The 27,889-nt window shown below is 40.2% G+C and overlaps 1 protein-coding gene across 1 annotated transcript in view; it reads left to right on the top strand.

Moving 5' to 3' along the window:
- Positions 1-27,889, top strand: part of PRMT8 (protein arginine methyltransferase 8) — a 57,629-nt gene that overhangs the window by 13,178 nt on the left and 16,562 nt on the right. Inside the window, exons 3-5 of the mRNA XM_009102665.4 lie at positions 18,777-18,962; positions 21,985-22,140; positions 27,073-27,136. Of these exons, the coding sequence (XP_009100913.1) occupies positions 18,777-18,962; positions 21,985-22,140; positions 27,073-27,136 (406 nt within the window). The remainder of the gene's footprint in view (positions 1-18,776; positions 18,963-21,984; positions 22,141-27,072; positions 27,137-27,889) is intronic.

The following is a 27,889-nucleotide window of genomic DNA, read 5'->3' on the forward strand; positions in this document are numbered from 1 at the left end:
GAAGGCAAAAGTATTTATGTTTGCAACACCCATCTCCACCTGGTAAAACTGAGTATTCTATCCATGCCTACTAGAAAATCAAAGTATTCTCAGCTCAAACAGGTTTACCCTCATGTAAACCCATCAGTTTCAGCAGAATTATTTTTGATTTATATAGATTCAAAACCAGCTCACATCTATATATAAAATTATATTTAAAAGGATGAATCACCGGTGGTTTTGCTCAAGAATAGGGTTTTCATACTTCTATTTCACAATTGTATAAAAATGTTAGGAGCAATATTTTTTGTATTGCTTTCTTAACCATATTTAAAAGATGGGTTTAAGATACCAAAAGCCTTTTTGAGTGTTAACACAAAGTTACAAAAGCCTGATTTATATCAACGCAATTATCAGTGGCTGCTTTTGAAATACACAGTGTAGATACCTTTTAAACAGGTGTGGTTCAGAACCCACTGTAGTTAACAAATCACTGAAGATCTCTGAACATTTCAGTGAATGTTTGATTAATAATGCAAGAAATGCTGAACACACTGGTTTGCTCATGTGTGTCAGTAGCACTCAGCATGATTATTTATTGTAGAATCAGGTCCATACCAGCAGGGTATTTAAAAACACTCCTCATCTACCTTGTATAATATGGAGCAAGAGTAATTCTGCTGAAATCGAGGTATTACCTTTGTTCTGCATGTTAGATACATATCCATTTTCTTAAATGACTGCTGAAAACATATTGAAGTCAATTATGGCATTTGCAGCTCTCCTGGGAAAAAATGTATTACCAAGGCTGGAATTGACAGGTTTTTAATCTCAGCCTCTTCCAATGCAATTTCTCTCACTAGGTAAACTAACACCAAATAACATTTAATGGCCAAATATGAGCAAGTGTAGTTCATTAAGCTAAATTTGCAGGGTGGTTAGGAGCATATACGTTGTCCTTGCTATAAATGGGGACTAGTCTCACAAATACACACCACTGCCTTTGTAGTCTGCAGAAAGATTAGCTTTTCTTTGTCCATTACTAAGCAGACTGTCATGGTTTAACCCCAGTTGGCTACTAAGTACCACACAGCTGCTCCTTCATGCCTTTTCTTCCCCAGGGAGATGGGGAGGATAATCAGGGGAAGAAAAAAGGAAGCAAAACTCATGAGCCAAGAAGAACTTCATAATTGAAAGAATGTAAAATATAATAATAAATACAGTGCTATTAATACTGCTGCTACTACTACTACTACTACTACTAATAATAATAATAATAGTAATAATTTAAATAAAATGGAGAGGGAAAGACAAAGAAGTGATGCACAGTATAGTTTCTCACCACAAACTGATGCCAGCCCATCCCTGAGCAGCAATCAGCAGCTCCCATCCATCTCACCCCAGTTTCTGCACTGAGCTGATGTTCAGTGCAATATCCCTTCAGCCAGCTGGGATCAGCTGTCCTGGCCATGCTTCCTCCCAGCCTCTTTTGCACCTGGTCACTGGCAGGGCATGGGACACTGAAAAGTCCTTGGCTTGGAGCAAGCGCCAACCAAACATCAGTATGGTTCTCACACTAAATCCAAAACACAGCACTGTGCCAGCTACTAAGAAAATGTACTCTGTCCCAGCTGAAACCAGGAGGAAGACTTACAAGTAGCTTTCCTTTACATGGCATTTTAAACCTCAGATTTAAATTTAATTAGCTGCTTTAACACGGTTATAAAATACCATCATCATAAAAAAAAACCATTGATACCCAGTGTAGTTCCAGAATCTGATAATTAATGAATTGCCACTCAGTCACACAACAGTTTCTTCTCTGACACTATTCCAAGCCAAGGAAGTCACTCTGCTCCCCATCTTATAACTAAGATGCAAGTGTGATACATAACCCTAATTCTGAGTGAGCAGGACTATGCTACTTAGTAATTCAGTGACTGCTTTGACATTGTGATCATTTGTCATTTCAACCACACAGTTCCTTAAAGCATTAGGATGCTTGCTTACCAAATTCTTTGGCAGGTATATGTGTGTGCATACATACACTTGCAGTGTTCTGTGTTTACATGAAATTCAAACTGGATATTGTGTTATGGCTACCATTTCTTCGTGCACCTGTGTTAGTCTTATTAAAACTGTGTCAGAGAAGACACAGCTATGCCTGTGTGGGCTCCAACACTGTAAAGTGATAAAATCCTGGTTAAAGTCTTATATCACATCAAGTGTTTGTATTTATACATATACATTTGTATGTTGATAGAGAAACTCTGTTTTTAAAAAGGCAGCTTTATGGAAAAGTCCTAGATTTTTATTTCTTTAAATCCTTTGTATTCACTATGTTCCTCTGCATGGGTGTTGTGACAAAATTCAGTTTAGATGTGGAGAATCACAGGAAGATGAACCCTTCCATTCAAGTTCAAAACCAACCTCATATTGTAGATATAGTACCAGCTGAGCTGAAGTAAGATTAAATTCAACTACCTTGGTGAGCTGTTACTAATACAAGCCCCCAGTGTAGAAAGGGAGCATTTAATTATATTTGCCTCTTTGAGATTAGATCACTTCCAAGCATTCACACCTTTGATTCAGCCATTAAATACAGTTGGTCTTGTTTTCTTAAATTCTGTAACACCTACACATCTCATAGCTGATAGAGATGTCCCCCTGGATCCTGGGCTCCCCTACCTGCCCCACAGGGTCTCCCACTGCCAGCTGTGCCCCATGACAGGATCAGAAGCAATGGGCACAAACTGAAACACCAGAGGTTCCATCTTCAAATCAGGAAGTATTGTTTTACTGCAGGGATGACTGAGCACTGGCACAGATTGCCCAGGTTGATTGTGGAGTCTCTTTCCTTGGAGATAATCAAAAGCCATCTGGATACACACAGGCAACTGGCCTGAGGTGGAACTGCTTGAACACAGGGGCTGGACCAGACAACCTCCAGAGGTCCCTTCCAACCTCAGCTGCTCTCTGGTTCTATGAAATCAAACACAACATAGACATAAAATTGGAAATCTAGATGTTTTATATGCCTATTTCACACATCACATTGTCTTCTTTGCTGATATTTTAAAATCTGGTAAATTTAGGAATCCATAACAAAGGAGCACAGACTCTGTTTTTTTCTCAAACATTCAATCCTGTGAAATGCTGAGTATGTTCACATCTCTATTCACTGTGGTGTTTTTTACATCTGATGAACTGAGGTCTCAATAAAATGAAAAGGACCAATGATTTATTGAAGTCACTGGATTGTACAGGCTGTACAGAACAAAGGAAGTCAAGTCAATTTACTTAATGTACTAGGCAACAATCCTATATTTAGCTGTTTTCACTTTGCATTGGTTTTAGTTTTTGACTGCTGGATATGACTTTGCTATCTCTGACATCAACTTGAAATCAAACTTCTTAATCTTGCGGTTTTAGTGTGAAATCCTAGGTTGGATAAAGATAATATTATTTATTTGGGATTTCCTAAGGAGTTAGGGGAGATGCTGCTATCAGTTCCCATTGGTCTTCCTTCATCTTTTAACCATTTAGATCTTTCTACATGGTATAGTATTCAAAATAAACATTATTGTTTGAGGGATACAATTCTTGTGTCTTGTTGCTGGTGGCAGAACTTTGTATTCCTCTGACTCACAACATGCTTCAGAGTTCTGCTGAAAATCACTGTGTTGTCAGCAATAGGAGAAAAATGAAAACAGGTGTTTTTATGTGGTGCAGAATGATTTTATCTCCAGGGATTCGGTCGCTGGAAAAAAAAAAAAAAAGCAAGGAAAAAAAACCACCCAAAACCCCCAAACCAAAACAAGAAAACCACCCCAAATATTTTTATAAGCCTTTTCTGGATCTTCTTGATGACAGTAATTTGTTTCCCAGGGTATTATAGGAAATATTCACAACTCTTTGGATAGAGTCCTAATGTTCTCTGTCATTGAATCAAGAAATCTTGATTATTTTCTGTTGCTATTATTTTACTTTGAATGGATCAGCTGGGATCTGGAATCTGCTCACATAAATTCAAATGCTTTAATAAGGCATCTGAGCTGCTGGCCTGCTTGTCCTGTCTAAGGAGCAGAGACAAACACCTCCGAATGGCAACTCTGCCCATCTCAGACCATACTTCAAAGAAACCTTTTTCTTTCTATTGATCCTAGACAGAGCCTAGAGCAATTTGGTGGCCACACTCCAGTGAAATTAACAGACCAAACACAGTGGCTTTTGATTTGTATGACAGTACTGAGAGCATACTCCCCTGATTTATATGTCTATGAAAACTCTTATTTTTTGTCTGTGTTTTTTACATTTTCAAAATCTTCTCCTTGTCAGAAAGCTCTCCCTCCCCATTAATTCTGAATGTGCAGCCAGTTCAGAAGTGAGAGCTGATGCTTCTTCTCCTCCTCTATCCCACTCAGCTGTCAGTCATTCCATGAACAGAAGAAATATTTAAAGAAACAGGATCCCATGAAGCTTGATATGTTCCAAAAGGAAAAAAAAAAAAAGCACTCCATGTCAATAAAACCTTGAGTCACCTTGAATTGAAACACTATTTTTACTTCTGTTATTTCTCTCTTCTTCCAGTGTCTGAGATCAAGTCAATGTTCACATAAGCAGCAAGTGAAACTTTCAGTCCTGTCCTTTAACTCCAAGTTGTGTTAAGCAATTTACAGCTTTATTCAAATTTTTTTTTTTAAATTTCAGGGGTTTTAGGGCAGTACAACAGCACATCAAAAGGCAAGAAAATCTGAAGGTCTGTTCTGCCATCAGAACACGAATAGGGTTGGTGCAACAAAGAATTTTGCATTGCTGTACATCATGCTGTGCCCAGGCTGTGGCTAAAGAACAATAATGCCAACCTTTTATGTGGAAAGGCGATAAGACTGGCTAAAAAAAGACTCTGAATCTGCGTCAATGCGTTACTTTTATAGGCCTTTCTGTACCCTGAAACTTTTACTCAGTCTTTTCAAGGTTTCTTCAAAACTGTGAATAGTAAAAACCTTTCTGAGATCCACTCTCTGAGCTTTTCAGGTTAAGAAAAGTCGCATGAATCAGAGGAATTCACGGGTCAGAAGCACTTTAATCAGAAAACATCAGTCTTCACACTCATCCAGCTATTTACACAGCATCAACAGAAGACTAAATTGAACAGAAGCCCTGTTATCCAGATCTTGCTACTGTCAGTTACATTTCCTGCTCCCGTTGTTGCTAGTAATTTCCTTTTTGCTCTACAGCTTTCCTGAGTGGAGCCACTTCTCCAGCCTGTAGTGATTCTACACCAATCATTCCTATTGCTTCTCTGTTACTGCCTAAGCGAAGGGAGGGAGGGAGGAACCACTCATGCGTGCACAGGGACGTCTCCTTACCCAGCTGCTCCTGGGGAGGCTCTTGGCAGAGCCAGACCTTTCCACACAACAAGAAACAGTCAGAGCCCAGGAAGGATGTCAACAAGTGTGGAAGGGCACGTGGCCCCTGCAGCAGGGGGGAGCAGGATGCAGACTGCCCTTGCACGCCCGAGATGTGCAGCAAGGACCCAACTCCAGCTGACCCCATGCCTTGCAAGCAGCATTTGCTTGTTGCCAAAGAGACACTGACAACGGTCAGGACAGTCACAGGGCGTGTTTTGTGGGCAAAGCATTGTGCTTTGTGTCCCCAAGTCAGGCAAGGATTTCCATTCTGTCTTAGCCAAGCGGGTACCCGCTCTCATCTCAAAATAACATATGCTGCCTTATGAATCAGCATCAAGAGAAGTGCTGAGGCACAGGGGGGGAAGTGCTGCCAATCCCTTATGAAAATGGCAGCAACAAGAAAAGCAAGGCAAATTACAGCAGCAAAAGCCAGGGTGGAGACAGCCCCTAGGTGAATAGAAATGGAGGCGGCTCAGGGTAGGTTGTTTGTTATGTTTTAACCAACCTGGAACCAGTCAGTATAAAATTCAGACATTCTCACTCCTGGAGGGAGAAGAGAAGATGCACTCTTCATGGTAAATCTCAAGGGGGACTGTCTTCTCCAACTTCAAGTGGCCAAGAGAGAACCGAGTCAGAATTTTCCTCCTTTCATAGACTTAACCATTTTTGTGAGGCCAAAAAGCTGCTGACTGAGTTTTAGCAGCTGGGGATCCTGAGCACAAGATAAAATGGCTTTCTGCCAGTTTTCTACCCAGTGATTTAACTGCAGTTGGATCCTTTACCTCTGATTTTAAAAAAACCACCTTTGAATGTCATCACAGGAGTTGTATTCTAAGGACTACAAATGAAAATAGTAATTGCTAAGAGGCATCAGAGTACAATATGCTTTTGATCAGTTTCTTCTAGAAATTCCTGCCTGGAAGATGCAATGTGAAATATCAAATGTCTTATTAATGTCTCTTTTGAAAACAGTTGACTTTACATGGGATTTCTGATTTAGCAGGGAGGCACAAAATACACTGAAAATGGAATATAAACCTAAGTTTAACTTAGAAAAATATAAGAATTGCAGTTAAATAATAACATAAATGTGTTTTTCTATTATATCCATAGTCATGACACTGGGTGTCCCCAGTTACTGGGGAGGATAATGTGAGTTGCAGGCAGCTCAACCCCATTGCTCTCACTGAAATGGTTCTGTTAGTTTTTCAACTTTTATACTTTATGTTGGGTCATGTCAGCACAGTCCCTCTTACAGGTCTGCCTAGCTCAGGGAGGTGATCATGTGCTTTTAATGAACTCGGGGAGAAACATTCAGACTATCAGTTGATTCACCTAAAATCAGCTTCTTTGCAACAGCTGTGGGCAGCTGCATTATTCCGAGTTTCACAGGCACTTCATCCTTGCCCATCTTCAGTGAGCCATCGTAGGTGTTGATTCAGAGAGCCACATTCCACCTCTAGGGGTTTCATCTGTCACAAAAAGATGCACAATTCTGGTAACCCACAGTAAGAAATGGCTGATTCCTTCAAGGTCACACAGTGAGATGGACTTAAGACCAACACAGAGGACAAAAAACTGCCAGGTGATGAAGAGAAAGTCTGTGCTATAATATATTAAGATCCACTGAGCTACAGCTCCGAAGGAAGTGGCAGGGTGTCATTGCTCTGTGCAGGGAAATGTTATTTTTTGCCAGTTGACAAATGGAAGTGACAAATGTGGGACTTCTATTCAGTGTTGGTGCTTGTTTGCTGGTAGCTCTGCAGCAGCACTGAGCTGTAAGTCACTGTGCTGATTTTCTCTGGCACTTCAGCTCAGGAACTGCCATTTCTCAGTCTTGTTCTTCTTTCTGTCTCTGCACTTATCCTGCAGAGGGTAAGAAATAATAAACCTGGACACTTCCTAGGCAGACCTCCTCTAGAGCTGAAGTACATCTGAAGCTATGCTGAGTGTAGATCAGAAGGCTGGCTAGGACACAGAGTAGGTGGTCAAATGGATATTTTTCCTCCTCCATACTAAGGCTCAGCAAAGCCTAAAGAATATAATGTCTTCCTGAAGAACTTCCTATAGAGCTGTTGTGAACCAGCTGGAACTCAGTGAGAGGGGAAGAAAAGACTGGTATATCAGCTGCAAAGTGACTTTCAGAGATCAGTGCCTTAGAAATTTGCTAAGCAGAGGAGGGCTTCCATTAAATTTTCTGCTAATTTAAGAAAATAATTTGTACAGATAGAATACTCTGGTTATTTTTGCTAATAATTAGCCTCTAAAAATAGTGGAGCTCTACTTTTTCATGTGAAGTTCAGCTTACTGCCTGATACTGAGAAAAGGCCTAAAAATAACTGGTTTTATAGTTGATTAGCACTTTCTGGTTCTCGTTCTTTGTCACTAGAGAGTTGGTCGAAATAATGCTGGGGAGGGGAAGAGGCCAGTCAGTGATACAGCTGCTTTCCCTACAAGAAAGGTACTGTGAGCCTTGATAATGCTCCCCCTGACCTCTCCTCAACAGATTTTCATGCACTTGCCAGGGTGCTTTAAAGTAGCTTGGAAGTACCAAGTGCTTTTTGTTTCCTTTCCATTCATTTCCATTGCCTTGCCTGTTCAGCAAGGCAGGCACTTATGCAGCAGCGATGATAGTAAAAACCAATAGGAAAATCACAATGGAAAGTTCACACTTCTCTGGCTTTGTATCTTCATAACTCTTTATGCAATGATCTGCAACAAACTCTTCCTCTTCACTGCATTCAACTTTGATATTTTCAGTGCAGGCTTCTATAACTTCTGTTGCTATTTCTACAACAAGCTGCGCCTTGTGATGCGAGGCGTTCTAAAGTAATCTGGCACATGAATATCTCTCTTCACTTGAAAATCAATAAAACCCTTCAGTCACATTTACATTTCTGTGTACTGCTTCTAGACAACAGGAGCATGTCTTCCCTGGGTTATAGCTGATCACAAAGTGAAAACAACTGCTAGGATTTCAAGTCTCAGAAGATGACCTTGTCCTTATTTTTTTTTCTTGTCACAAAAAGAGCTGACTTGCCTAGCCATCCTTAAAATAGAACTAATTACCATCTGTTAGCAGGCCCCTAATGCTCTGACTGTGGATCCTTATGCACCATTCATGGTTTCACAGCCATGATGACAAATTGTCTGTAATTCAGAATTCATGTGGAATTACATCAGCTTACCTGGGTGACCCAGCACACATTATGGAGACTTCTTCTATAGAGCCTTGCATTACTGAATGTTGGACTCCACAGAGAAATGCCAGGGCAGCCTTTTAATCAATTTACACAGTGGAAGTATTCAGGCAACGCTGATGAGTCCTGTCTGTTGCCTGCAGATGGAAGGGCAGAGAAATGAGAAACCTAGATCCTCCTTCCAGCTAGTCCAGGTTGGTGCAAAGGCAGCCCTGGAAAACTGAACCCCACATTACAGGAGGGAAAAGGAGCTGAGTCGTGACTTGCTAAATAATGATATAGGCTTTGAGCAACTCCCAGGGAAACATAGCATGGAATGATTTCTTCATTCTGTGTGATTGCATAGCCAAATCTACCCAAGCAGCGGGGAACATGACTCACCAGCAACCCTGAACTTTGTTCATGTGCACACAAGAAGAGCCACTTACCCTTGTTCCAGCCACTCCCTCACAGTACTCAGCCAGGCTAGAAGCGGTGCTGGATTCACAGGTCTTGGTGACTCCTCTCAGCCACGCATAAAGCTGAGTGTGTTTCCATCCTGTCTGAAAAAAAGGGCACACATAAAGCTGAGTGTGTTTCCATCCTGTCTGAAAAACATGAGGCAAGGCTGCTGCAGTTTGACTCCTTGTATTGCAGAATGCAAGGGGAAGGGGAAGACTTCACAGCTGCAGTTTTAAGCCAGTGCTGTTTGAGCAATGTGACACTTTTGCAGCCTTCTCTCTTTGCCATGCCAAACCTGAAAGGGTCTTGGAAATGGTTAGGGGGGGTTCAGTCCCTGAACAGCACCCCATAGCTGGGTGCTACTTGTTGATGGCATAGAAGTGCTTGCCCAGTCAGGCCAGGTGGGACATTAAATATCAGTATCAGTGCAATTAGTAAGCATATAAAATTAACAATTATCACTACCAAATATAGAGGTGATTCTGCAATGAATGCCCAGGAATGAAAGTGATATGGTTTATTTTTAGATTCTTCTCATTTGGGACCAATATTTTAAAATCATCTGGAAGACCTGATGCATCTTATTAATGCAGAGATATTTCTTTCCCTTGTGTAACTCCCTGAAAGGCAAATCAGAAATAAAATGACATTAAACTTGGAAAAGCTCTTTATTTCCCAGAGGCTGTAGCCTACTTCAAATGGAAAATACTGTTATCAGCTTTTCCTTTTTCCAGTTTCAACAACAGACAGGCAGTAGTCTTACCTCAAACCTTCCCTCTGAACAACCACAAAAAATAAGCCTCTAATAGCTGTGTCAGAACAACAGGCTGTTTGCCCTTCTTATATCTGTGCATCTTGATTTCTTTGTTCTAGACAGTTTTGGATGTAGCACTTTAAAGGCAAGAGATCTGTTGAAACTCCCAAAAGCCAGACATCACAGAAGGAAAATTTGTTCCAGGAGAACATACAACATAGTTTATACCTACTGCTTGGTTTTTTCTGGATATTTAAATGCAAGAGAAGTGTTCCATGGTGATCAGTCAATTTAAGTGCTCTCTGGCCTTTACTGGCTGTTTTAGGTGTTAGGTGCTCTTCACATTTTGATAGAAGTTATACCAATGATGTAACATGTGGTTGTCAATAACAATTGTAACTCTCACAGTTGACCTCAGTTCTAAATTTAAAATTCCTGTGATGATATCAGGGTTTCACAGTCAACATTGATAGGCTTGGTACCACACATTAGGGCACCTTCCTCTTGCTTCTTCCAACTGAATAAAGAATCAAATTTAATTAAATTCTCATCTTCTTTGGTCACAAAAGGAGAGACCTAAAATTACAAGAAGGTAGGAAGGATTATTTTTTTAATCTTTTGGTTTTATTTGCCTTTCATGAATCCTTGAAAAGGGTCAGGATGCTCCACAGAAAGCAGGGACTTGCAGTGTTACCATGTCAGACATAGCTGTAAACCTGTGTAAGTCCAGAAGTTTCAACCTTTGTGAACTTGGCTTTGTGAAGCTATTAGTGTGCTGCTCTGTGGCCCACACACCAGAATAAACTTTTCAGACTGGATTCTGGAACAGGAGAAAGGCTGCTGTAGCATGAGCCAACCAAAAAGCTCATACACCTTAGCAAGGCACCATACTCAGAAGAGCTCTGCTAGAAAGCCTGCTTTTCCTAGGAGCCCTGATATATGTACTGAGTCAGGAAAAAGCTGAGAAGTCTGGAGTGTCTCTCAGAAACACCTAGCCCTGGTGGTCTGGCCTGCATTTCTCAGCCTGCCAGATTTACTCATAGGCATCAATCTTGTGTCAAAACAACCATTATGTTTGAATTTATCCACCTCTTCCATTCCTGATTATGGTGAAAAATGGAAAAAACACCACAGGACATCTAACCACAGATCATCACAGCTTTCTTTATTTATCCATAGTTCTCCTTTATTTAAATCTTCAGCTTTCAGATTCTTGACTTATGTGTCAGAGACCATTAAACTACAACAAATCCATATGCTGCAAGTGTGGAGGCAACAGCACGGTTATACACGGAGATCCGTTTCCAGATTATTGATAGCAGCTAGATTGGTCTCTACCCTATGAAAAGAAGAATGAATTTAAACCATCTGCCAACTGTAGTTTGCTTTTGGTATTATCCACCAGAGGACAAGGCTTCTAAAGCATGATCCCCCGCTGAGCTGAGCTGTGAATCTCTGGCTGTGAGAGCAGCGGGTTTGAGGCTTCAGCCAGCGCTTGGGAACCTCCTCACTGTGCAACTTGCCTCACTCCTAATGAGGCTCAGGGGGCTCCAAACAAACAGATGGACAACAGAGGCTGCTGACAGACCATCTGCTCAACACCACAGAGTACAGGTGAAAACACGAGGCATTTCTCCAGCTGTTCCTTGTAGCAGGGATCTTGCTAACCAAGAAGGTGTTGCTGTGATATCAAATCTAAAATAATAATAGGCATTAGATCTACCAAATGCCAAAGATAATTAAAATGCAACCTTCTCCTAAAGAAAGGTGCCTCTCAGTTCTTTTAAAGTAATGCTTTGCTATCCTTCCACAAAGTGCTTTGCAAAGAATAAATTTCAGTTAATACTAACACATTTCTCTCATATTTTCCTTTTGTTCTGTGCTGAACTAGACTTTTCATGCCCTGCATGGGACTTTCTACTCTACATGCATTGCAAAATCTCCAGCTTTTGAAAAGTAACACATGTTCAATTAAATGTCAACATCTGTAACTTGTTGCTGTTTTTTTTCCCCGATGGCACCGTGCACTGAGCAGTCATGAGAGCAGATTGGATGAAGAGCATTTTAATTACATGCACACAGAATGGTCTAGAACTGCTCACACATTTATAAATAATAAAAATACTTAATATAATTCCTGTCCTTAAATTTTGTCAACTCATTTCCTGTAATCTCAGTTCTGTTCTGTTACATGTAGCTTTAGAAGGTTTTCATTCCTGAGTGACACGCCCTCATCTTCTTATAGTGTGCATTCCTTAATCTCATGAAAGCAGATTCTGTTCTTATTGTGCATACAAAAATATCGACCAAAATTTATAACCTACCTCATAATTTGCACTAGACTCAAGTTTATAAACCTTGCCACCTGAATTTCCTGCGCAGTGCAAATGTAACTATGTCTTAATATCATGGAATAAAAGGTGTGGAAAGAACCTCTGGAGGCCATCTCGTCCTGCTCAGATAAAAGAGGCTGGTAAGGGATATTCTCCAAGTGAGTTCTGCAATCTACACAGTGGGGACCCCACAGACCATTCATTTCAGTGCTTAAACTCTGTTAGGGAGAAGAATTATTCCTGCATACCCAAGAATATTGGAAACTGGAAATTGAATTGCTTATTTTGTGACCTGTCACTAAGAAAATTCTGGCTTTACCCAACAGACAGTCCCTATTAAAAATCTTGATAGTATGAAGTACCCTGGATCAGATCCATGAAGGTATCACAGCACCTATTTTGCATTTACATATCTAAATTTCTTTTTAGCTTCTGCACAATAACTAACAACTTTGCAAACACTGATCTTTACATTCCTTTTTGCTACTTGGTGTTTTTTCTGCTGCAGCCTAAGTATGCTGACCACACCTTTATCATACTGATGACCAGCTTGCATCTTTTCCTTTGAATTTTTGAGGATTTGGTCATCTAAGGAATAATCTAGTTCCTTGTACAACTGATCAGTCTCAGTTGTTCTGGACAGAGGCTTTATTCTAAAGCACCAATGTTTTCACAACATTTTTCATATCACCATCACTTAGGGGTGTTATGTCACAGTTGTAACACACTCTAAGCTGTGCTTGTCTGTATAAAGGGCAGTGAATTTCTCACTGATAACAAATGGGCAGGTTTGTCTGTGACAGGTTGATCTGGCATTCCAAACAATCCATGAAGAAAGTTCAGAGCAGCACCTCACTTTGAAGTGGGTGAACAAGGGCAAGCCTTAAAGCAAGGAATTTTAAGAATCAGTTCTCTCTCCCAGTTTTCTTACATAGTCTGCCTGACTAGATTCAGTTTTAGAGTTTAGATATATTTGCATTTGCATTGAAATCATACTTGCATGCAACTTCAAACAGACTGAGTCTGACTTTCATCAAGCAGAAAGCAGATTTATAGCTGCTGAAGAATTGGCAATTTCCTATTGATTTTTAGACAACGTAAAGCTCCCACTAAGAAAATGTTCTTTACTGCTCTTCAGAGGTCCTAGTTCCTGAAAGCATGTACCTAATACAGGCATACATACATATAGATATAGATATAGATATAGATATAGATATAGATATAGATATAGATATAGATATAGATATAGATATAGATATAGATATAGATATAGATATAGATATAGATATAGATATAGATATAGATATAGATAGATTTCCTTGTTCCCAAACAGCTACATCTGTCTGCAGTTGAATGCTGGAACTCCCTGATTTCCTGCCATTTTGCATTCCTTGTGAACTTCCCATCCTCAGCATGGAAAGGTTTTCCCATGTGTAGAGGTGCTAAAAAAGCCTGGTTTCCTGCAAGTATGTGCTCTTTATGCCCCCAGCTCTTAATTTAGTTCTGAGCAAGGCCTGGTCTTCTTTGCACACCCTCATTACTGCCCATCCAGTCCAGAGGCCTCACATTGCACGTGTAACACCTTAGGTCTTAATAGACCTAGAGCAGGTAGAAAGCATGACAACTGAAATCTAGCTGCTTCAATTTCAGTGGATCATCAAATCACTTATCCTTCTACCTCATTTCTGGTTTTCAAGAAATGTACCACAATATAATTGTATTTGATATTTCCACACTTCTGTCAAATCAGACTGGCTCGGACAAGCTCAGGAGTTATTAATGGGAGGCATAGGCAAGATATTGTAAGAGCTTCATTTCCTCAGAAAATCAGGTTAAAACTCCTCTGACAATGGATTAGATTCTTTGCCCTATTCAAAGATCACTTAAGATAAGCCTTGGACAAAGACTTCAAAACAATACAAGATAAAGGAGGTTTTAACTTGCATGATGACTGCCAAGAAGTTTTTGTTGAAGCCTAAATTTTGGCAGGAGGATAGCAAATACCTCTTCTATTTGGCCGTGCTTTCATATCTGCAGCAGGAAGAAGCTGTATTGTTGGAATCTCTATGGTGATTGCATACCACTTGATAATCTCTTGCACTCCAGAAGTCTTGATTATTAAATTCAGACTAATTAAAATGGTGTTAGGCACATTCTATTCTAGTAGTTCTGACATAGAAAGATATCTGGCTCAAAAAATAAGTAAAATCGCCATTTAGATATGATAAAACCTCTTGTTTAAAAGGAAGATGATGCTGAAATTGAATAAGCTAAAACTGCAATTCCATTTTTAATTAGTTTCTTAAGGAAAAGTTCAGCACTTCCAAGCAGAAGTTAACCACTTCAATGTCATAAAAATGCCATAACTAACTAAGAATTTGTCAAGAATAAAATACTGTAACTTGAACAACAGTTTTGCAAGGATTGGAATTTTAACCTCCAGCCTGATGTCTCCATAGTAATATCAAGAAAGGAGAATTGAAATTCAAGTTTATTTTTACCCTACACACCACAGCTTTTGTCACAAACCTTCTAGAAAATGAATTGTGCATATTTCACCATCTTGTCTCTCTGTAGACAGATGGATATATCTGAAAGGCTCAAATTTTCCAAAGTAGCTCATGATTTTTGAATACCCAGTTCTCTTTTGTATTTTGGGAGTTGAACACCCAGACAGCCTTGTTGGTCCATGTTGGATTAGGTCCAGTTTTCAAAGAACTTCAACAGTACCCACTGATGCACATGGGCAACTCTGTATGTCTCAAAGTCACACAGAGATGTCACCAAGGTGCCTGTATCTGTTTCAGAAGCCTACATCAGGATGCTGAGTTATGGGATTTTGAGAAAGAAGGAGATTTACAAATCTTGTATTTTGCGAGAATTCAAAGCCTTTATAGAAGCCAGTCCTGTGCTAGTATAGCTGATCACCTGCAGTGTACCAACCCTGGCCACAAAGAGAGAGGAAATAAATTTCATTTGCTTTTTAAAAGTAGGAAAGTATTTCCCTAATTTAATTTGATTTAAATGTTGAAATGGTACACAAAGGTAGGACTTCAGTGGCAAAGTGGTGATAAACTGCTTCTCAGATCCTTTGGACCCCCAACCTCCACCTTCAGTACCACAAGGGAGATGGAAAAATAGAGGACTGCATGTTTAGCACAGTGAAGAATGAATTCTGAAGCAGCTGCTTCCATTCTTTCAGGCTTCATCTGAATGCTTGCTGCATTAGCAGCAAGCCAGTGTTCTGGAATTGTGTGCAGCTGGCCAGAATCCATACATGGGTTCTGCAGAAGGAGTTTTTTAGATTCTTTACACTGATGTGAGGTTTGCCCCCAGCCCAGATGCTTCGCCTTTTCAGGTGTTATTCAAGAGATGAGTTGTTCCTCATGTAGGCTATATATATATGCTAAGCTTGCCAATCACATCAAGGGTTCTTTTTAGTTCTGGAAAGAATATAGGAAGTTGTCTATCCTTGATAGCTGTTGTCTTAAAAGCACGTTTTCTCCTTAAGCAGTTATACCATATCCCTAAAAGCATAGTTGTGTCTAGTTTACAATCTCGGAGCTGCACACTGAAAGACTTTATTATGTCTGATACAAATAATAGCTTTCATTGCACAGATACAAATAATAGCTGATACAAATAATAGCTTTATTCCACAGTTGTCCACTGTGTTTATGTTTTCCCCAGAGATTTGTTGTTGTAGGGCATACGTTGCTCCCAAGTGAAACTTTTCATAGAGGCTATAGCAACTTATTGAAAGAGGGATTTCCTGAGCCCCACTCACAAAATTATTGTAAAAATTGAGATGTTGTTTTGGAATTCAAGAATTAGAGTGCTACACACAGAAAGTTCAGCAGGGGTATTACAGATGCTGCAAAATGTACACTGTTTGTATCAGGAAGATAGTGTTGTGTTAGTATGCCTAAAACAGAAATGAAGCAGCTGGTTTAAGGTCCCTGTGACTGAGTGCTGCTGGCTGAGAAGATCACCACCCCTGTGCAGTCTTCTGCTGCCCCTGCTGCATGAGGCTGTGGTACCCACAGCACAGGATGGACCTATTGGCATGCAGAGCCAAATGCTGTCAAACAACCACCATCAACATGTTTTTCCACAGGCTGCTTGGCTACACACTAAGGCAGCTGAGAAGCAGAGCTAATAGGCTTCTGCTTCTTCTGCTGGGTGGGAGATGTTCTTCCTGGCAGAGATGGAGATGCACAGTTGGGAGCAGTAAGTCTCCAGGTAGTTGGGATAAATCTGAAAAGTACTGCCAGTCCAAGGTTCAATACTGCTTCTGTAGCTTAATAAAATTTCATCTTGCCACCCCTTGGCCATAGCTGAATTCAGATGCTGACTAGGAAACAGTGTTGTTAATTCTTCTGCAGGAAAGAAATTCATTCAGACAACTTTCCTAGCTTAAACTGTTAAGTTTAATTTCATTCAGTATCTCTAGTCAGAGTAACCTTGTTCTCATAATCCAGTCTAGACCCTTCCATGCAGCCAGGAGTAGAATTGATACTGCCTGAGATCCAGATAGGAGATTTGCCTTCAAGACCAGCCTCTTTTCCTGTAGCAAGTGCTCTCTATTGTACAGCAAACCACATCTAAATTTGTAGTTTGACAGCAACAGAAAAGCTAGAAGCCCCCTAGTTTCCTTTACAAAAACTGCTACAACTTCTCTCCATTACATATCTTTTGAGCAGTTGCCTGTGATGCACTGTCAGGTGTCTGGAGACATTCTTACCTAAGACAGGAACAGATTTCAGTGACTATTTTATTTTGTGATGTATATAAACTTATGTATTTTGCTTGTAAAATGATGCAGAGGGCAACATTTAGGAGGAAAGTGTAGGACCTTACAGATTTCACATTCTAATAAAACAGAATTTCAAACACCTACAGTTTAAGTCTTTGTAATCCAGCAGACAAATATAGAAAGGACTGCTGAGAAAGGTAACTGCAAGAATTACACAGGGTGCATGCCAATGGAGAAAAAAGTTGAGATATAACCTCAAGTGTGTAATTAAAAGTAGCAGGATTATATTTTAAATAGCTGAATATTAAGAGCAACAGTTTGACAGACTAAGTTATCAGTGCTGCTGCTTGAAGTGAACAGGCAATGAAACAATGTCTTCAGAGAAATTACTTGACTGCAGATGGGCATTTTTGAAACTAGACCAAACAGAAATGCAAACACCAATTGGGAGCAAGTGTATTCTGTGTGGGAGGTGAACTAGGTGAGGTGAAGAGGGTGAGGTGATAAAGTAACGAATGTAGGAAATAGAAAAGACTTATAAATAAAGCACTTCTGTATCTTTGGGGATGAAAAATGTTACAGGAACATAAACCAATGGCATTTACTTTTTTAACAGATGGACCAAAGAAGCCATCAAAAGATGACACATAGAAAACTACAAAATGTGGGGGCCTTTTTCTTCTTCCTCTTTTTCTTTTTTCTTTTTTAATTGAAGCAAACTGAACTAGGCTAATTGATGCTATTCAGAGACAGTACAGGGGATTGATGCCTCACAGTACCAGGCTATAGAAGACAGCATGAACTTCATGAAAGTATTGAGAAGAGGCTCAGGCAACTCAGGTCCCCACTGGGAAACTACTGAGTCATAAAAAAAACCCAGAAGTACAAAAGGGTATGATATATTTTAAGTAGGATTGACCTTAATATATGAAGCTGTTGACCCATAATTTGCAGGTGACTTAGTGCATAAGTGAAGCTGTAGGATATTGCTCAGTCTTTCTCAGTTTTCAGCATTTTGCTTCATATTAAGGAATCAAAATGTAGATACACACATGGGCCAAACCAGGGTCTGTTTTACCTCATATTTGTAAAACATTCTGTCTTCTGTCCTATGTGCTACAGGTATCAAATGTGAACCAAGGGGGTGTGAGAATTCTGTGGCTATCAGAATGCTGGTGTTGGAGATGCAGTGCTCAAATTAGGTGCTGAGGGCCATGGTGTGTTGGAAACACATAACTCCTGCAGCTCCCAACAACAGGAAACTGCATTAAGAGACCACACATGCCACACAGCTCCCCACAGCGCTTCCTGGACATGCTGAGAGACTTTCAGATAGCAACAGGGACTTTCAGATATTGTGAGTCTTCTCAGACCTAGCTCATCAATATAAACAGGCATCTTACCTGATAATTAAGAATCACTTGTGAATCCTGTCCTTGTTGGCAACACTGTGTCTGGAATCCTTTTTTTCATGAGCTCTTCTTTTCAGGGGAGCTATGTGTTTATTGCAACCTGCCTCTCACAAAGCTGTGGCAGTTTGACAGAATAGGACACTAATGGAGAAAAAGTAGCACTTTACTGCTTGGTGTCAATGTTTGCAGTAACCTACTTCAGCCAACACCCATTATTTGCCATTACTCTGCACTAATCTAGGTATCTGCAGAGAAACATTAAGGAAAAATCCATTAAGGATATTTTACAGGACATCAAATAAGTTAAAGATCCAGGAAAGAAGGCAGCCTAAATTCATTTATGATACACCAGGTGTCTTTGGACTTGTTATCTACTTGTTATGTACTAGATAGTTACAACAATAGCACTAACAGTAATATCACCACGCTGGACATTGAAATATTTTCTTTTAATGATGCCTCTTAACAATATTCCATGTTCTCCTAGGTTTGCACCATTCCATCCCAGCCTCCTCAGCCTGCTGTTGTTCCAAAGCCAGTTCAGTCTGTCATCCATGTTCCATTGCAACCCAGCTGCCCTGGCCGAGGCAAGATGGCAAAGCTCATCAATCCAGAAGAGATGACATCTAGGGATTATTACTTTGATTCCTATGCTCACTTTGGAATTCATGAGGTAACCTTTATTTTTGTTTCAGCAATTGTTAAATAACTAACAATATAATATTTATTATTATTATTTCTTTTATATTTATCTTAATGCATTTATGGGAGCTGCAAACCAGCCCAGCCACAACCATGGGCACTCCCTCACTGCTGAGTTGGGGTTTTGTTCTCTTGGGTGTTTGAGCACAGACATCAGCAGAACAGCCACTCAGCTGACATGAGAAGCCAAACAGTTTCTTGATTCCAGTCATGTAACTTGAATGCACAAGTTGCATTGATGAGAACATTAAGCCCAACTGCCTCCATTAAATACACTCCTGGAAAGAATTTTAAATACTCGATGGACAATTAACCATCAAAATTCTCACTGTAGACGAGTTCTAAAGAAGTCACTGATACCTTGCCCTGCTGATATTTTTGTGACACAAGAGGATGAGATCTTTTGGAGCAGGCTGCAAAAAAGCAGATGTGAAATAACTTGGTGCATTCCTCACAACCAGCATAACAATATCTATTTCCATTACTCTAGTAATTGGTTGTGGGGTGTAAACATAAAAACATTCTATCTGCCAATACCACCTTGCCATTGTAGCATTCAGAAATTCAGTCCAAGAATGGAAGACTATGGAGAAACAATTGACTGGAAGGGAAGCCTAGGAGGAATCTTGAAGACACATCAGAGACCTTAAATCAAATGGAGCTCCTGATGGAATGGAACAGCCATGTAGGTCTCAGGGAGTGCAGAGAGCTTTTTGCTGAGGCTGGGAAGTTTCCTCCTTGCCTGCAGAAGGTGTGCACTGGTAAAGGATCTGTGTCATCAAGTAAAGGAGCTGCTAGAGGAGGCTGGCAGACTTTGAAGCATCAGGGGCATGAGGAAGAGACTAACTTGTCTGAGAGCATGAAGGTACAAGAGCCTAAAATCCCAACTGTAGTGAAAGGAGAGGCAGCCAGAGTCTGTGCTTACCAGGTTGGGAACTGGGGACTCCTCTGATGGTGAAGGCTGGAAACTTGAGCCTTCTGGGAACTGGAGGGAGGCTCTTGATCCACCTGCAGATCTCTGGCTGCAGAATAGGGTCAGTGCCTTCATTGTAGCTGAGGGGCAGGAAGTTCTGTCCAACAAACCTCCAGAACCAGCTGGCTTAAGCCAGGCAGAGGCACTGGGAGCAAGTGACAAGTGATAGCTGCAAAGGCTCTCACCTGCTGGGTCCAGGGGCCCCCATCTGCTGACAAGACCTTCTGCCAAGGCATTTGGATCTGGGACATGGTGGAGAGGCTGCTGGCTTTAGTCCATCCCTTAGGCCAGCCCTTAGAGCCTGCTGCAGTTCTACATGAGCACCAGTGAGACCTGGAGCATATCAAGTGTCACTGGGAGCTCTCAGGATGATGATCCAACAGCAAGGTGTGCCAGGTGGATTTTTGCCTCAATTTCAACAGCACAAACTCGAGGAGAAATGTTACCACGAGTCCACAAATGCTTGTGCAGCTGGTGTCAATGACAAGGTTTTGGGTTTTGGATCTATGAGACCCTTTTTGAGGATTGAGGATTGAGGATTGCTAGGAAGAGATGGAATCCACCTGAAAAAACAGGCCAAAAGGCATCAGTATTGACACCTGAGGAGATACCACTGGTGACTGGCCTCCAGATGGACTCAGTGCTGCTCATTACAACATTTTTGGAGCAGCAGTTCAGTCATTTCTCAGTAATGGTCAATTTCTCATAAATGGTCATTTCAGACCATTTATGCAGTTCACACTTCATGCATTTTTCAGTGAGAATGTTGTGGGAAAAAATGTTGAAAATTTTGCAAAAAATCAAGATGAAAACCATTCTCTTCCTCATTCCTCTTCCCTCATCCTCAAAGTCCATTACTTCACCATAGGAAGATACCAAGTGCTCAGTCATCTCCAAATCCATGGTGAACACTCCCAGTCACCTTCTTGTTCTTAATATGTGTGGAAACAGTTTCCACGAGGGTGTACTCACACATTTCCAGTGGTGATGGACTGCTCTCTGCCCGATACCAAACCAGGCTTTATGATAAAAGCTGCCTTTTGTTCATCTGCAGTTTCTGAGCACTCACAGTGTCCTGCCAAGACAGGTGAGTAAGCAGCTGATAGGTGTAGCAATCCACTTCATGATTGCCTCAGTGAACAGATCCTGTTCATCCTGAAATTGAGAAACTCATTTTCTACCTGTTCAAACTATGAAATTAGGTGATAGAATAAGCAAACCGTCAGCCTTCCAGACATAACAGGAGCATTTTCAGAAAGCTAAAGTCTGTGTTGAATGGTCTACACTTCTCTTAAAAATGACACCTGGGTCTTGAGCTGGGTGCTTTTTATTGATGTAGTTTGACTGACGGATGTGCAAGGGAAAGCAAGGTATTGATGGAATTAAATGAGTGTACTGCTGCTATCAGTGCATCTAAAATCAGGCCCTAACAATGACATCTCAAACTAGCGAGATAGTAGTCCAGGTGATACATTAATATCTCCTGGAAATTTACCAGGTAAATGAGTGAATAGAGAAGCGAGGGAGGACCTTACAATACAGAATTTCTAAGCTCTGCTGTGGGCTTCTGCCTCACATGGGCAAGGCTGTCAAGCCTGCTGTTGTATAATGTCTTCTGGAACCATTTCTCTTCTGTTCAAAGAGGAACCTCAGAAGGTCACCCAATGAGGCCCTGGCTTGCGCATGATTTAGGAGGAAAGGAATGTTTGGATTTCTGTGTGGCTTCTGTCTATTCCCAGAGCAGTGCTGTGGTTAGATTACATTCTGCTTGTTGATTGTAACAGGGAAGAAATAGCAGAATAAAATCATACAAGGGACATCATGCTGCTTCTTAATAACTCAGCTCTAAGTAGCTGGCGTTTTACAGTAGCTTTGATGTGGGCACCCCAAAGTACTTGAGAAACCCTTCATGTTGTGTGTCAATAACGCTTAAATGACAGCAAGAGAATGCATTCAGCAGTAGTGTGGAAGACATGTAAGCATTTCCAATAGTGACACAACCCTTTTATTTTCATCACAGGAAATGTTAAAAGATGAAGTGCGCACATTAACCTATAGAAACTCAATGTATCACAATAAACATGTTTTTAAAGATAAGATTGTCCTCGATGTTGGAAGTGGCACGGGAATCCTCTCCATGTTTGCTGCAAAGGCAGGAGCCAAGCAGGTTTATGGGGTAAGAAGACTTTCTCTCACATTCTCTCAATGTTTGCGCATTTTGCTTGACAATGTGGCTTTGTGATTGACCTTTTCTTACTTGTCTTGGTTTCAAATTCTTCTCTCCAAGTTCATCTGTGGCTTGGTTTATAGTGGCCTCAGTGCAGTTCTTTTGTATTCTATGACTTGCACTACTGCACCTTTTCCAATGGGGATAAGTAAATATCTTTTCCTATGTGGAGCCTTTGGTGTTCTGGTGTATATTCACATTTCTTCTTGGCTGAAAAAAGTGCTAAAGAGACTCACTCCTACTCAGAGGGGTTAAGGGAGCTATCTTGTGGTTTAAATTTTCAGGGTCTGCAACTTTGTAGTCTTGGAAACACATTTCCTTAATACACTTTTCCCTGCATATTACAACTCAGCAAATTGTGCAAGAAGGCATGTGCATGTTTTCTGTGCCAACAATAACACTTTTCAGAGGCAGAAGGAAATTATTACCTTAAATACATTGAACTTTAGGAGCACGAATGTGCTGTTCTCTGCAGAGAAGTCATTACGGAGAGCATAGATTTGCTTACTAAGTATATTCAAACTTATTTTTACTGACTCTAAAATGACAAATGCAGTTTCTTTTTGCTTTGGACTTCTGTTTGCCCTAAAGACATAATGAAACATAGAAAAGGGGAAATAGATCCTATTTCTCAGTGAACTTCAACAAAATTGTTTACTAAAACCTAATTGGGTGCATCTGTGCATTTGAGGACGCTGATGTCCCTAAGTACCCAAACTGTGTGTCTTGATTATTGGTAATGATACATGAAATGCCATTTCAGTTCTCAGGCTTATATTTTCAAAATCCAGTGTAACTTCTGAGTATCTCATTTGAGTGTCAGGCTAGAGTGTGAAACTATAGATAGCTGAAATCAAAAGGTGCTGGAGAAAGTTTTGGAGCTTAAGCCCAAGATAGGAAGCTGGAAGGTATTTTCTTGTAAACCAAGTATTACTTATTAATATGATTTATTACCTCAAAGCCTCAGGGAGGATAAACCTACAGCTTTCTGTGATGCAGAAAAGCAGGTCTCAAGGAAAGATGCTGCAGTGCTCTAGAAGTATAAGCATATACAAAATGATGGTGGTGTGCTCCCACCTTCCCATCTCTCAGATCCCTGGCCATATGGTCTTCCTCCCTCCCTTGTGCTGGCACTGGTGTTTATCTGATTCTACAGTGAGCCAGCTCACTGGCAGAAAATTCACCAAGTAAAAGAAAAGTAAATACTTTTCCATGTTTGTTGTTATTGTGAGGGTTTTTTGTGTTTGGGTTTTGGGTTTTTTCCCCCTCTGGACTTCTTTAGAGTTCAGTCTTTACCTCAGGACTTTATAAAGCTGAGTGGCACACCAGTGCCAGCTCGCCGATGGACTGCTCATCGCTGAAGCTGGTGGGTGTGCTATCCATGGAACTTAGCTCTCAGAGGAACTCCCTTAGGTGTGAAACTTCTGCTACAGCCAAAGAATTTCAACCTTCTTGTCAGATGAGCTGTCTCACCGTGAACCCTGTACACAGCAAGCTGCAGAGTGGATTTGTGTTGGACAAGCAGCCATTTCAGACCTAGCAGTGGCAATCTTATAGTCAGTTTGAGAATTTATGGTCATGTTTGCCACTGGAAACTGTGACTGTTCCATTTAAAAAGCAAACATTTGCCATGAGTTATTACATAGAGCTGCGATGTTCCAGTTTCTTCTCTACAGTTAAATGTGATTTTTCAAATAGCATGATGTGGGAACTGTTGACAAATGCAGAGTGTTGGTTTTTTGGCTACAGAAATCACTCTCCTCTTACTCACACTTTCCCTCTTGGGGTTCAAATCCATCCACTACTCTGTCTGGTTCTTCTCATCCCTTCTTACTCCCTGTTGGAACTTATTCCTTGCCACTACCTAAGCCAGCAGCTAGAATTATCTCTGGGTCTTCAAGAGATGTAAATCATAGAATCATTAACTTAAAGCTGCATCAAGTTGGTCAAGGACATGTCCAGTCCAATTTGGAAAATCTCCAAGTACAGAGACTCTAAATACTCTCTCAGCACCTATTCCAGGCCTACAATCAGCAGGAATTTCCCTTGCTCATGATTACTGACTTTTGTCTTGTCCCTGTGCATTTCAGAAAAGACTTTGACTTCACTTTCTTTGCAAGCCCTTTTGGGATACTTTTTGGTTGCTGTTGGATTGGGGAGGGTGGGGAAATATTTTCTACAACCTGAACAGAACCAGCTCCCTCATTTTTTCTTCTTTCTTCACCTGCTCTGAGCCCTAACCCTCGTGGGAGGGTACCACTGTGCCGTGCTGATATTCATCTAGCAGGGGAGCTGTTGTAAGAAATGTGGAGATAGAATTGGCACATAGCTCTTGGTGCTTGGGAGGGGTCAGTGAGGGACACAAAAACGCACAAAATATCCCTTGAAGCCTTGGTTCATGGGCTGCATTTAGTCAAACAAAATTTAGGACAGTCACTGCCCTGGAATTGCCTGAATTCCGTGCTGTTTTCAGACAAACAAGTGCAGGGGAGAAGGAGTTAAACAGACACGGAAAATGAAGGCTGATGTTAGATGTCAGCCGCTTTGTATGAAAAGGTGGTGATGAGGACACAGCCCAGGGGAAATCTGGGGATCTTGTGACTGGTTCAGGAAGAGACCACAGTAAATGAGGAGGCATTTGCAGCAGCAGGTTGAAGGCTGAGAAGTAAAATGAAAGCAGAGGTGAATACACATGCACAGAACCAGATACAGACGGAGCAATTCAAGGGTCCATGCTGGCACCACTGCTATTTAAGATCTTCATTAAGGACAATAGATGGGGGGGTTGAGTTCACCCTCAGCAAGTTTGCAGAGGACACAAAACTGCTTTGTGCAGCTGATATACTTGAGGGAAAATAGGCCACGCAGAGGAATCTTGTCAGGCTTGAGGAGTGGGCCTGTGAGAGCCTTGTGATTTTCAGCATGGCCAAGAACATGAACAGGATCCTTCACTTGAATCAGGGCAATCCTTTGAAGATCTCTTCAAGCTCAAACCATCCTGTGATTCTGTGATTATATACTCAGGTACAGACTTTCTTTATTGGGACATGTGCTTTTCATAAAATCCAAATGCTTTGCAAAATAGGACAGATTTGAGCAGATCACTGACTTGAAAGAAAACTGAGAAAAAAAATCTGAAAACCCCGATTTTTCCTTTATTTCTTCACCTGCAGAATTCAGGGTTTTTTTTTTCTGAAATTGGTTGCTTTTTAAAATAAAATTCAACCACAGTAAAGAGTCCAATTCAAAATGCAGATGACTAGCTTTAGCCACCCTAAAGCAAGTTTTTTTCTGAAATATGTATTCCTTCATGAAACATTTAAATGTTGGGGGATTTTATGCCTTTGCTTCTTTGCATCTGAAAGTGATTTTTGGAAATTTGTTGTCATTCATGAGAGAGAACTTTTTATTTCTTTGCACCCTGCTCTTTAGAAAGTTTGGAAAGCAACCTCCAAACACCTACCTACGCCTGCTTTATTTAAAAACCATCCAAAATGGGCAATGGAATTGAAAATCCCAGACAGATGTGAATAAAGACAGGGAAAATGAGTATAATGCCAGTAACTATAGACAGGACATACAGCCCATGCAGTAAGGGAAGAACCTGGATGGAGCAAAAGGATGTTCCTCACCCCAAAGGATTTCTTCCTTGAACTCTCTGGACTGGCACTCAGGTGTTCCTTTCCACAAGCCACTTTTGATTTATGCTCAGGCCATGGAGCCAGACGTTTTAGGAATGGTTTACATCCACAGGTGAGCTAGGCAGAATCAATGTGCTCCCATGGGGACTGGGACTGATATTATGACTGCTATTATGTCTGTTTCATGCACAAGATAAAAAGAATAAAGGATTTGTGTGTCCTTGGGTCCGCTGTCCTGCCATCTGTGAGTGCTGTCTCAGAGGTCAAGCACAATTTAGCTTTTAGAGATTAAATGGGATTCACTGGCTATATAAACCACTTCATTAGAGATAATATAGTTCTATTTGACATTCCCACAGGGGAATTAGGGAGACAAGGATTATGCAAAGTACTTTCGTCCGTTTAATGCCAAATTTGGAAGAGGTAAATTAGGAACTGCTTCAGTGACTACAAGCAACTTTGGCCTTCATGATTTTCAAGGGGCACAAACCCAGAGAGATTCATGGAATGTAGTTTTTCTCTCAAAGATATTGGAGGTCATTGCAAACATGCTTTTATGCTAGTACACAGATTTTACCAAGTTTAAGGGCAAATCTAAAACTCGTAGGCACTCTGTAATTATTTTCCTAGAAAAAGCTCAGAACTGGTGAGAGAAAAAGCCATGCAGATTTGGGTGTTCTTTTAAATAGAAAATTTCAGTCCCTTCTTATATGTAAAATGACTGCATTCTTTTGGAATAGCAACTCTTCTAAAGGATATAGATTTTTCACATAGAAAGCAATTGCTTCTTGGCATAGACCAGTATTGGCATATTTGAATTTTAATATTATTCACAAAGTTTGAATGTATTTTGTTTTAAAATATATATGGAAATGTACCATCATCCTAATTCATTTCATTCAGCAGATTGTTGTGGGGGAGGAGTCAATATTCTATAGTATCAGGAATGAACTAAATATAATTAATAATGTACATTTTGTAGGTAAAACCTCTTTTTTTTCACATTTCAATAATTTTAAAAGCAATCTTTTCCACAGGACCCACTTTAACTCAGACACAGACTGCAATATAAATATTAAAATGTCATTAATGATGATCCTCTCCACAGGTTTGATTTACTCTTTATCAAGTGGTACATGCCTTGTAGAGTCTTTGCTGCCTTCAGTAGATAGTTTTCATTCACACAACTGCAGATAAATTGCTCTTTATCTTGCTTTTCCTTTTTTCTTTTTTTTCCTAGATCGAATGCTCAAGTATATCTGACTACTCAGAAAAAATTATCAAGGCCAACCACTTGGACAACAGTAAGACATATATAATTTTTTTTTTCAGGAAAAAGAGAAGATAACTGTTTTGCTTTTTCTGATTAATTTATGTTGTGTGTTTTACATGTAAATGGTAGTTTCGCAGAATTTACTTATGTAAATACAAAACTGAACACCTCTTTCTAGGCACTACAACAATTCCTCACAGGAATTACTGTCAATTCTGTATTTATCAGAGACAAAAAAAGAAAATAAAAATGATTAATGGGAAGTTTGGTTTAGCAAAGCAGAAAGAGAACCCTATATTAGAACTGAATTTACCAAATTAATTCTGCCATTAGAATTCTACCTTCTTCAACAGAATAGAAATACAAACACACATACTGACATTCAAGTTGAAATAAGGTTTAAAGCAAAAATGTTTTTCTATTTTTTCTGACTCCCCACTTTAAGAATTTTTTTTTTCAAAACCTTATCACAACACACTCACACAAACGAAAATGTTCAAATCATAAAATAAAAATATCATATAAAACCTCCTTTTTGCTTGAAAAGAAAGCTGATGAAATTTCCAAGTATGTGGAAACTCTAAATTAAAAAAACAGAAAACAAACAAACAAAAAAAAAAAAAAAAAAACCAAACCAACAAAAACCTAAAAGTAACCCCAAGCTACTGAAAACCCTTAGCAGAAAATAATCCCCAGCAAGTTCTATTTCATGCCTTCAGTCCTCCTCCAAATCACAGCACTCAAGATATCTTTGTAACAACCTAAAAAGTCAGTCTTTTTTTAA

The sequence above is a fragment of the Serinus canaria genome, chromosome 1 (genome assembly GCF_022539315.1).
Source record: "Serinus canaria isolate serCan28SL12 chromosome 1, serCan2020, whole genome shotgun sequence".
Taxonomy (NCBI): domain Eukaryota; kingdom Metazoa; phylum Chordata; class Aves; order Passeriformes; family Fringillidae; genus Serinus; species Serinus canaria.